This window comes from Monodelphis domestica, chromosome 4 (genome assembly GCF_027887165.1).
Source record: "Monodelphis domestica isolate mMonDom1 chromosome 4, mMonDom1.pri, whole genome shotgun sequence".
NCBI lineage: Eukaryota > Metazoa > Chordata > Mammalia > Didelphimorphia > Didelphidae > Monodelphis > Monodelphis domestica.
Genome location: NC_077230.1, coordinates 396,465,890 through 396,478,615, shown reverse-complemented (window position 1 = coordinate 396,478,615; position 12,726 = coordinate 396,465,890). Strand labels below are relative to the sequence as shown.

Sequence of the window (12,726 nt, the reverse complement as noted above, 5' to 3'; positions counted from 1 at the left end):
CTCCCTTAGGCAACCCAGTTCATTATCCTTTTTCAATTCAAGAGGCTCATTACTGAAATTACCTTATCTATCCAAAATGCAGACTGATAGGCAAATTCCATAGATCATCCATCCAACTACATATAGCAGTTTTGGCAAACCTTTTCAAGATTACATGCCCAAACCGCAACTTTGGGCCACCTATGAGTTCCCGCATAACATAGACAGTGGAGGAAATACTTGCATTTAGCTGCTGGACAGAGGGGCAGAACTCCTGGAAAATGTCCTTGGACGCTATGGAGAGAAGGAATAGAGCAGCTTCCTCCTGCACGATGGGACACATGTGCCACACCTTCACCAATATAGACATATAGTCTGGTTGATAAATATTTTTCATCCACTTCAGTTTTTCCTATGTGGCAGTCACTGCAGTTGTTTCACATTCCCTTCTCTAGCTCATTTTACAGATGAGGAAACTGAGGCAAACAAAGCTAAGAGACTTGCTCACAGTCACACAGCTAGTATGTATCTGAGGCCACATTTGAAGTCAGGAAGATGAGCCTTCCTGATTCCAAGCCTGGCACTATGGTGCCACCTTGCTCAATATGGCTCTCATTCTAGTAGCAGAACAGTCTCTTGGAAGTGAAATGAGAAGGCTATCCTGTAACTACTGATATTGGCTTTGTTAGCAATATTCAGAGATTTCTCTGGACTTCTGAATTAGTATTTTGTTACATGTGTTTTTTTTAATAAATTTTTCTAGCCTGTCTTGGTTCTTTTGGTTATTCTAACAAAGGTTTGATAAATACATATAGGCTCTTTATACTTTCAATATGATATTTATGACATTACAAATATTTCTTTTAAAGTAATAACATTAAAAAATATTATATATATTCTAACATTTATAGAGTGTTTAGTATGTGCCAGGCACTGTGCTAAGCATTTTATAGTTTTTATCTTATCTGATTCTTGCACCAACCCTGGAAGGTAGGAGCCATTATAATCTCCATTTACATATAGGTAGATGAGGAAATGGCAGTAAAGAGAGGTTTAGTGCCTGCTACACAGCAAGCAGCTAGTAAGTGTTTGAGACAAAATTTGAACTGAGATCTACCTGATTCCAAGCCTGGTGCTCTATCCTCAACACCAGCTAACTACTAGGTAAGCCATGGGAGTGGGGGTGGGGGAGGAGATGGGATTTTATAGTATTTTTTTTTTCCATAATAAAGTAGGGGGGAAATTGTGTGTATGTGTCTGTGTATATTTGGATTTCTGTATTTGCTAGATTTGAAATTCTACTTTCAAACATTTAATGAGACATAAATGTGGCATGCATTTTCTACTTGAGATAGTTATGTTTTCAATGCAGAGTATTCCTTTCAGTGGTATTTTTAAAAGCATTTTTCTATGGTTACATGTTCCCCTCTTCCCTCCCGGAGCTGACAAATAATACCACTGAGTTATACATGTATTATCTTCAGTGGTATTTTTTAAGTGACACTTTTTCTCCTAGACAAAATCTAACAATTAATTTAATCTTATGTAAATAGGGGTTGTTTTTATTTCCATTTCTTGAAATAACTGGTATACTTTGACTTGGTTTAATATGAATTACAGTATTCAAAGTATACTTTTTTTGGTTACTACAGATTACATAGTACTGTTGTATACTTTTTGCTTAATATAAATCATACTACTGAATCTACAGACTGATACCCACAGGAAGTTCTGTGTACTTCTGAGCATTAATAGATATGAGTGGGCTCTCTGTGGTCTAGATCAGGTAATTTGTGCATTGAATCACTGTGGATCATTTTTCTTTATGCTATTTTAAAAGAATATTCATTCAATACACATTTCTTAAGTGCCTAATCTGTGCAAGGTCTGGTGTGGCCCAAGGGAAGATGCTAAGATTAAAACCAGTTAAGTCCATATTAATGGAGGAGATAGAGGACATTACCAATGTTCATGTATTAGGGAACATGGGAATGAGTTATAAGTTTTTTAGATTTTTGGCAAAGGAATAGGATTTTGATTCTCATAGAGCTGACAAGAAAACCTTTAGATTTAGATTTTATTAGTTGTTAAAATGAAACAGGTTATGTCAGGTATAGCATTTGCCAAAAATAAATACTTTGGCAAATTCTTTTGTTTTAGTGTATTTTGATTAGAGGTAGATCATGTCAAAATAATTTTATATTTGGTTTAGCTTTGCCCAAATTGCTCTCTTTTTTGTGAATGAATAATTCATAAGAATTCATGTAAGAAAAAATGTTTTGTGACTTTGAGAACCAACAGAGACTTAAACTGTAGAATGGAAACATCAGGGAAATGACTAAATGGATAGAGTTGAAATGAGTATCTTATCATTTAAGCAATTTTCAATATTACATCTCTCTTTTCTCCCTTTTTACTCCTAAACATACATATTCCTTAGGAGAGGCAAAGAGTTAAACTTTTGACTTGAAAGACATGGGCTATTACTGTTAATTTGGAAAGAGAAAAGGTACTTGAGAGGAGATCAAAGAATAAGTTGTTAATAAATAAGAAATTGCTTCAAGACATTCTCATACAGAGAAAAGAAGTATTTAATTTATAAACAAATATTCAAGGGGAACTGGAATAGATTGTAAAAAATATTAATTCTTATTTTAATTACTTAGGTAAACATTTCATTTTTTGTTATGTATTTAACATCAGTAAACATTTTAATATTTGGTACAAAGAAAAACAAAAAAGATTATATATGAAACTTTGAACTTGTTTAATTTAATTTGGAAAGTATATATAACATTTTACATATGTAGAGCATCTAGGTGGCTTAGTGGAAAGAGAGTTAGGCCTAGACACTGGAGGTCCTGGTTTCAATTCTGGCCTAAGGCACTTACTAGCAGTGTGACCCTGGGAAACATGCTTAACCCCAATTGCCTGTGTTGGAACCTATATTTAGTATTGGTTCTAAGACAAAAGATAAGAGTTTAAAATTTTTTCCCTCCACATAGTATAACAGTTAAATTAGTTTCTCTACTAAAAGTATTATATTTTTAGAGGTTTATTAAAGATTATTAGAAATCAAGGGTAAAGAAAATACAAAATAAGAAAGCACGTGCCTAGGGCACATAGCCCATTCACAGGCACTTATATCTGGCCTGCGTGTGCTTAGAAATGGAAGAAGGGAGACCAAGTAGGCGGTACAGTCAGTTTAAATACAAATTTTGTTCTCAGCCCAAGTGGGGATCTCAGGTGAGATTATAGGGCATTCTGGGAAGTGCCAAGGACTTCTGGGGATTGAAGTCAGGGGTTCAAATCTCCATTTTTACAACAGTACTTTAAAAAATAATATTTATTTCATTTCTCAGTGTGAAGATGGGATTAACTCTCCCCTGCCCATTTTTAGTTTTAATTACCAGAAACATATATACCCCACTTATCCTTAAGTGGGGGAGGTCTGTGACCCATGTGTGCAATTGTGGGTGACAAATCATAACCCACTGACTGCCCCCCTGAGCAGTCCTAAATAAAGCTTTAGTTGTAATTGGTCCATGTAAAATGGAAGGAAGTTACAGGAAGTGACAGAAAGGAATGGTCTTTTAAAATGCCAGGAACTTCCTGTGAGGAGGTCTTTTGCCTTGAACTTTACCCTAGAGGAGCTCTGGCTAAGGACTGCTTCTATTAGGACTACCCACATAGGTGAGTGAAAAAGACTGACTCCTTTCCCTGGCTTGTTCTGGAGATAACTAGCCTCTGGAGTGGCCCTTTGTCTTGGAGGAGGCCTCATGACTAAAACCCTTGTTTAGTTTACCTCTGGACCCCTTTGCTGGGGCCTCTTAAGCCCTGCCTGATTTTGACTGAGCTGGAGTAAATATCTACTATCTCTGATTTTCTTACTTTTATTCTTTCCCCTTTTGTGAATAAATTGCCATAAAAATAATTTGGAATTGAGTAATAATTTCTGGTGACCATACTCTTAAATAATTTAGTCCAACCCTTTAATTTTAACCCCTTACATTCTGAAAGAATGCAAAGAATTTCTCAATGAAATAATCCTCATCTATTTACATAATATCCCCGTTTTTCTTTGAAGCAGATTATTCATAATCATTTGAGAATCTTTTTAAATAATTTAATAATTAAATAGGGTTGAACTATTTTAAACTTTCCATGTTCTTTGTATCTCTGCAAAATTACCCAGAAGTGTATATTTTTCTAGGCTTTTTGTTTTACTAGTAAGCAAAGATCGTCTTTAATATGATAGACTAACTAATCCATAGATTACTTATTTATAGCTCTCTAGATGGCCAAACTATGTTTTGTAGCACTAGTTCCTAATGTGTTGTTCATGTTTTAGTAAGTGTTCTGTCAAATTATAGATGGTGATGTGTTACAGAGAGAGCTCTGGGCTTGGAGTCAGATCTGGGTTCAAATATAGCTGTTTCCATTACTAACTTAATTCACCCTCTCTAGCCTCATTTCATTCACCCACTCTAAGCCTCGTTTTCTTCCTTTTTACGTGGAAAAAAAGACCTCTTTATAAACCTTAAACTGCTTGAAGTAGTGCTTTAATAAGGAGAAAAAATAAGGTGGTTCCTTGAAGTCTGACTATGAAGCTATAGGATTCCTTTCAATGTAGTACATGTCCTGGAAATAAAGCACCATGTGACATTAAAAAAAAAAAGGAAACAAAGAAAACAGCCACAGAATAGTAAATCTTGCTCAGAAGACTTAGTTCCGGAACATTTTATCTTTTGTTTTTATTGTGACCATATCATATTTGTTTATGGAATATTTATATTAATGCTTTTGGTTTATTCTTTTAATTTACCAGAAATGTATTTTAATTTTATCTTCTAAATTATTTACTTTCTGTCCTAGAATGATATGGTATTACTCAAAAATGTAGTTAGTATTCTCTCAATTCTCTTTTCTCATTGTTAATGAAATATTGAATTGTACTGAATCCAGAGTGGAATCCCAGAGGATCCTTTGAATGTCTTGCAATTTTATAGTGTATTATTCATAATTACTCTGCATTTGATCTTGGAACTCATTGTACTCTTTTCTACACAAACTGAATCTTTACTTCTGTGGTTTCACTTTGACAGTTATAAGTAACTCTACCTTAGCCAAAAAGTTTATTCTATTTCCTATGTAATTAGATTGATATCCTGTGAAGTCAAAGCATTTGAAGGAAAAAAGGGGGGAAATTCTAGTCATTGAAGATGAAATTAAAGGAAGTATTAGGAGTTATTTTGCCAAATTATATGCCAGTTAAACCATGAAATGGATATTTACAAAAAAATAAACTGCCCAGAATAATAAAAGAGGAAATAGAAAACTTAAGTAACTCTGTATTAGAAAAAGAAATTGAACAAGCGATTATTGAGTTGCTAATAAATTTTAACAAACAATTTAAGGACTAGTGTAAACTATTTGAAAAATAGGTAAAGAAAGAGTCATACCAACATTCTTTTTCTGACATAAAAAGAGTGTGATATCTAAACCAGGGAGATAAAAAACAAAGAAGGAAAACTACAGACCAGTTCCCTTAATGAATACTGATGCAAAAAATTTAAATAAAACACAAACAAGATTACAGCTATATATCACAAAGAACATATAGTATGCCTTGGTGGAATTTATGCCAGGAAGGCAGGGCTGATTCAATATTAGGAAAACTACTAGCATAATTGGCCATATGCATAAGCAAAAATAACAGAAATCACATAATTATATCAATAGATTCAGGGAAAAGCCTTTGACAAATACAACACTCATTCCTATTTAAAAAACAAACAAACTAGAAAGCAGTGAATTCAGCGGAACCTTTCTTAAAATGATGAGTAGTATCCATCTAAAACCCAAGAGCAAGGGATTACTTGTAATGTAGATAAACTTGAATTAAAGTAAGGTCAAGAGTGAAGCAAGGTAGGGCAGCTGGGGTAGCTCAGTGGATTGAGAGCCAGGCCTAGAGACTGGAGGTCCTAGGTTCAAATCTGGCCTCAGACACTTCCCAGCTGTGTGACCCTGGGCAAATCACTTGACCCCCATTGCCTAGCCCTTACCATTCTTATGCCTTGAAAACAATACACAGTATTGATTCCAAGATGGAAGGTAGGGGGTAAAAAAAAAAAGAGTGAAGCAAGGATATCTGTCATCACCAATATTATTCAATGATGTATTAGAAATGCAGACAGAAAAAAATAAATTGAAGGAATAAGAATAGGCTATGAAGAAGCAAAACTATACTCTTTGTAAATGATATTATATACTTAGAGACCCTAGAGAATCAACTAAAAAACTAGTTGAAATAATTAATTTTGGTAAAGTTGCAGGATAAATAATAAATTCACATAAATCATCAGCATTTATATGACCTACCAACAAAATCCAATGGCAAGAATTAAAAAGAGATATCCTATTTAAAATAGCTATCAATAATATAAAATACTCGGAAGTCTTCTGCCAAGACAAATATAGGGATTATATGAACAGAATTATAAAACACTTCATGCAAATACAGATCTAAACAATTGGAGACATATTAATTACTCATGGGAAAGTTGAGGCAATATAATAAAAATGATTCTTATACCTAAGCGAATCTATTTTTCAGTCCTATATCAACTAAACTACTGAAGAATTGTTTTATAGAGCTGGGAAAAAAAAACCCATTAACAAAATTCATCTGGAAGAACAAAAGGTCATAGTTATCAAGAGAATCAGTGGGCAAAAAATGTGAAGGAGGGTAACCTAGCATTACCAGATTTCAAGCCGTATTATAAAGCAATACTCTTCAAAGCAAGCTGGTATTGACTGAGAAATAAAGTGGTGAATTAATGGAATACATTTAGTTACACAATGCATAGTAGTAAATGACCACAGTCATTTGATAATCCAAAGATCCAGGCTTTTGGGGTCAGAACTCATCATTTCATAAAAATTACTGGGGAAATGAAAAATCATTTTGGTAGAAACTAGGCATAGACCAACATCTCACACGGTATACTCAGTCAAAATAGAAAAATGATTTAAACATAAAAGGTGGTATTATAAATAATTTAGGGGAGCATAGAAAAATTTACTTGTCAGATCTATGGATAAAGGAAGAGCTTATGACCAAGAGGTAGAGAGATGATTATTGAAATAAGATAATTTTGATAATGTGAAATTTAAAGGGGGTTGCATAAACAAAACCAATGCAACCAAAGTTAAAAGGAAACCAGGGAAAATGTTTTTGAAGTAAGTTTCCCTGATAAAGGCATCATTTCTCAAATATATAGGAAAGTGAACCATATTTATGGGGGGGGGCTATTTCTTAGTTTATATATGGTCAAAGTATATAAAAAAAGGCAATTTTCAGAAGAAGAAATTAAAAATTATCTTTTGATAGTCATTAAAATGCTCTAAATTACTACTGATTTGAGAAATACAAGTTAAAGCACCTGAGATAACACCTCACACCTATTGGATTGGGCAACATGACACTAAATGAAAATGACAAATGCCATAAGTTATGTAGAAAAATTTGGACATTGATGCACTATTTGGTTGTAAAACTACTCCAAATATTCTGGAGAATAATATGGAAGAGTTATACCCTTTGAACAAGAAATATAAGTTTGTATCCCAAAGAGACTGAAGAAAAAGGAAAAAGATGACAAAAATATCTATAGCATTTCTTCTTGTGATAATAAAAAAGAGGACACCCATCAGTTAGGAATTGGCTGAACAAATTGTGGTCTGTGATGATACGGCATTGTGTTATAAGAAATGATAGGAAGGATGATTTTAGAAAAAAAAAACATGAGAAGTATTATATGAATTGATGCAAAGTGAAGTGAGCAGAGTGTTGTATGAGAGCAGTACTGTAAAAATGGTCAACTGTGAAAGACCTAGCCACTCCAATCAAGAAAATTCCAAAGGATCCATGATGAAAAATACTGTACCTCCAGGGAAGAGAACTGATGAATTCTCAATGCAGATTCTAAAAACTTTATTTTTACTATTTTACTTTGTATTATGTTTTACATGATGTCACATATATAGTTGAAATCAAAAGTGTTTGCCGTCTCAAGGGGTCGGGACAGGTGGGAGGAAGAGAGTTTGGAACTATATTAGAAGATGATTGTTAGTTTTTTTTACATGTAATTGGGAAATATTTAATGAAATAAATAATTTTTAATAACCTGAAATTTGTCAATTTTCACTGTTCAACTGCTCTTTGTGAATTACCAGTATTATATGGTTCTGAATTAGGTGGTGCTATTACCTTCTTTTCTTTTCAGTGTTTTGAAATCAGCACCATCACTTTTATGGCAGATTTTATGTTTTTCAAGATGAGCATAAAAAGAACAAAGGGAATTAATGCTTATAGTGTCCCTTGTTAAAGCAAGTACAGAAAGTTTCCTTTAGTATTTATTTTATAGAATATTGCCTTTGACTTCTTCTACTCAGCTTTTTATGTTGGTAATTCGTCCATTATTTTCTTTAAAAAGCTGAAGTAGTTATGCAGAAATAAGCCATTTCCTAGGATTGGATTAATAATTGTCACCTTCTTTTTCTTTGTTTTATGCCACTGATTAAAGTCAAGAATAGCAGTGGAACATGAATGTCTTTATTTTTCAGGGAAGAAAAAATCCCAGGAGGGTAAAAATAAGGCAAACAAGACCGGAGACAAAGCAAAGCTAAAGAAAGGTGACACTGTCTCAGCTTCTGCAAACATGAGGGATTCTGAAGAAGGTAAGTCTTTTGAAACTGGACTTTAAAATATATTAAAAAAAAATTTTTTTTAACCCTTACCTTCCACCTTAGAATCCATACTGTGTATTGGTTCCATTGCAGAAGAGTGCTAAGGGCTGGGCAATGGGAGTTAAGTGACTTGCCTAGGGTCACACAGCTGGGAAGTGTCTGAGGCCAAATTTCAACCCAGGACCTCCTGTCTCTAGGCCTGGCTCTCAATCCATTTGAGCTATCTAGCTGCTCCAAAAATACTATTTTAAAAAATTAATTAAAAGAAAGATGCTTGGCCATATCTTGTTTAATTTTTAAAATTTATTCTTGTTTAATTTTTAATACTTGTTCTATTGGTCTTCTGCTTTCCTGAGTACCTCTCAAAGGACAATAGTGGGGAAATCTAGCTTTAGATGTTTATGGGATAGCTTTAATTACTTTTAATGATTTAATTTTAATCATGCCTAGATAAGAAGTATGAAAAGTAAAGAGAATATATAGAGAGAATCTTAGAATCCAGAAGACCCAAGTTGAAGGCCTGCCTCTGACACATAGATCAGATCACATAACTTCCAGCCAATAGCTAAGACTGTTAGTTACAGAAATTGCAACTCTTTAGAGCAGGTCAACAGCCCTTAGTTCTTCCTAAATGTATTTGTCTTGCCCATGTGAAAATCACATTATTGTTGTATAACTGAACTATTGATAGAAACCCCATACTTGAAGAGATTATTTTTGTTTTCTTTTGTCTCTTTTTTTTTAGCAACATCTTGTGTGAAAGTTTGGTTTCGAGAGGTCACAAATGAACCTCTTTTTGAGATTAACACCATTGGTATCCATGGAAATGGAATTAATGAAATTCTCCTTGAGGGAGAATAAAATCTGCTTTTTATATAAATGAGAAAACTGCTAGAAACATACAATAACTCCATAACTGAAGCCTTTCTCCACTCCTATTCTCTGATGTCCCTAACCACTTTTTCCCTTTTTCTCCTTGAGCCCCACTCTGGTTGTATGTTCTGAACTTGTAGAACTAATTTTCATTTTTTAAGGCCCTTTTCATTCAATTTATAATATAGATTTATTAAAACAGAAGGGAAAAGCAGGATTGACATACCTAGAAAAAAGGGGAGATGGACATAAATGGAGATAGGAATAATTATAGGAGTTAGACATGTGTTTTCATTTGTATAGGGAATACTTGGTAAAGAAACTTATATCAGTGCAGATCTATCCCTCCTCTGAAGTTTGCAATCTTTTAGATTTGCCTAGAGCCCTGAGACATTATGAGTAACTTGGCCAAAGTCATAGAGCCACTGTGGACCAGAGGCAGGAGTTGAATCCTGGTCTGAAGGGCTTTAAGCTATGTCTTCATTCACTGTACCTGGTTGCCACATAAATGAACAATACTACTGACTATTTGGATACTCCCTACATGACACAGATGGTACCCCCTAGTTGCTTTTGTCAAACTTTTTTTTATTTTCTGTAACATAAATTCATTTTCAGTCAAACTTTTGGCTGATGATATGTGCAGATACCTCAGTAATAATACTGTATATTTATATATTATTTATGTTAAAATAATAACTTTGAGAAGACACGGTCCCAGTATTGAAGAAACTGGTTTATAGAGCACCTTCTTCAAATTTGCATAGTAAAAGCTGAGGAAGAATAAAGGGTCTAAGCATGAGAGATAAAGAAATTGTTGGTAAGTTAGACTTACCAGTGTATTTGGAAAGATGTCTGATATTAATTCAAAGCTAGTTATTTCTCATGACTTTTTGTCCTATGGAGTGACACAAGAGACCAAAAATCCAGATGGGAGAAGAAAATAAATCTTGTCCTATGTAGGGGAAAATTATGAACTTATAGTTTTTTAAAGTTTAGTTGAATAATTGGGAAATCCTTGCTAATGAAATCAGGTTCAGAGAGGCAGTGACAAAAATGTAAATTAAACATAATTTTGGAGTCACTTGAATTAAAACTAGAGGCTGAAAAAATGTTTTCTTATCTTCTTAGACTAAAAGTACAGTTTTTTAGAATATATAAAGGTATAGTAGTAGGTTTCATAATTTCTAGGGAAATATGGGCTAATGGATTAAAAGACCCAGTTCTTGCTAACTAGTCTCATCTTTGGTTTTTACTGAGCGCTCTCTCTCTCTCTCTCTCTCTCTCTCTCTCTCTCTCTCTCTCTCTCTCTCATCATATAATAGATATATATTGATAGATAGAGAAATCACTGGCTTTAGTATTCATTTTGTGACAAATTTTTCCATTTCAAAAGATCAGTAATTTTATCTTTTCATAAATTTCTGGACCTTAAAAATGTCATTGCTTATCATGGTTTGTTTTCTGCTGTGGAGCCTCTCTGATTGAGCTAGACTTGTTCTTGGATTACAGAAAGTCTCTCTTGCCAGACTTGTAAGCTTTTCTAGTTTTTAAAAGGAACTTCCATAAGACCCAACATCATCACCATGGCATGCCTGGGTTAATACTAAATATCCTATATAGGATGTTGGCCAGAATATACTGTCTTCTCTTTATAGATTTGAAAACTGAGGTAAGTTGTAGGTAACACAAATAAATGGCAACTGGAACTTGAAACTAATCTTCTGATTTTAAAGTTCAATATTCTTTTAAATGCAGTGTTGCCTTCCCCAAAATCCTAATTTCTAACTAGCTATTGTATTTTCTCTGCATACTATATGCCATGTGATTTTAGATTATGAGGGAGTCCTTTATCTTTTCTTGGAAAACAAAACTATCCAAGTATTATTAAATTAAGAGAATTGTATCTATATGGGACTATCCTTGTATGTCTGTGTATTTGTGTTATCTAATTATATATCCCTTTAGATGATTTAGCATATTTCTACTTTCTGGTATTTCTTCCATTTTAATAAACAAAATGACATTTCTACACAATGTTGAGTAAGAAAAAGGCTAGTTTTTCCTACTTGTTCAGTAAAAATATAAATGCTATGAAAAGCAAAGGGCCAAAATAGATGATAGGAACCACATCTGTTCAGAATTTTATAGACTCTTGTTTGTTTATAGTAGTGAATACCATGCTATGGTTTTGAATACTCAGATGCAGTGATTTAATAGATCTTTTGGCTTATCCTTATTTGTGTTCCTTTTATTGGTATAGCTTCCAAAATATCTAATACCTGAATTTTGGTTCTGCCAACATATTACCTGTGAGATTTTAGGTAATTGGACCTTAGTTTCCTTCTCTGTAACATGAGATCAGTAGTACCTTCCAGTACTAAATTATATTTCATATCTTCTCAATGGGCCCTAGTTTTATTTTTCATAGATATAAGTGTGATAGGTGGGCTGTCCCTCGGTTATTCTCATTTATAATACATTTACAATTACATTTACCTACTTGGTTATTTGAATACATTTTTAGTATTATACTTTCTTACAAAGAAGTACTTGTTGGTAAGATGATGTAACCCAGTGGTGTCAAATTCAAGTGGAAATGGAGGAAAGAGGTGTTACCTGTACATAAGGATCTCTGCAGACTATAAATTGATTTAGGTTTAAAATGTAATATTATCTGTATTTTATTATATTTTTTTGCTAATTTCATCTTCTAATAACTTTAAATTATGTAAATACAAAGGACAAAAAAAATTTCATAACAGCATCAAGCTGCCAGTATTTAGTGTCCATGTAGCTTCTTTATTGCAAGGTACAGACATTCTCACTAATTCTTTTCCTACTTGAATAGAAAAAAGTCCTGGTCATAAAAGTGTTGCTCAGAAAACATTGGACAAAAGGTTTTACACAGGCCACACAAACCATACTAACTCTTCTCAAAAGAAAATGAACTATGGCAAGGTGGGAGGGGGATCCCACTTCTCTCCTCAGCTGCCCCTTCCCTCTTTTCCAGCAGAGTCCCTTTCCACCTACTTGACTGAATAAATTGATGCCATCTGTTAGTAACTTGCTTTTTCTTCCTCACTTCACACCTTAAAACCCTTTTTTAACACTACCTCACCC

The 12,726-nt window shown here is 33.7% G+C and overlaps 1 protein-coding gene across 13 annotated transcripts in view; it reads left to right on the top strand.

Annotated features, from left to right (window-relative positions):
- Positions 1-12,726, top strand: part of PRDM2 (PR/SET domain 2) — a 197,856-nt gene that overhangs the window by 119,237 nt on the left and 65,893 nt on the right. For all 13 annotated transcript variants that reach the window (XR_466508.3, XM_007491750.3, XM_016422196.2 and 10 more), the window contains one exon: positions 8,608-8,721. Coding sequence is in view for 12 of the 13 variants with exons in the window: in XM_007491750.3 (XP_007491812.2) it covers positions 8,608-8,721 (114 nt within the window). In the remaining variant the exon portion in view is untranslated. The remainder of the gene's footprint in view (positions 1-8,607; positions 8,722-12,726) is intronic.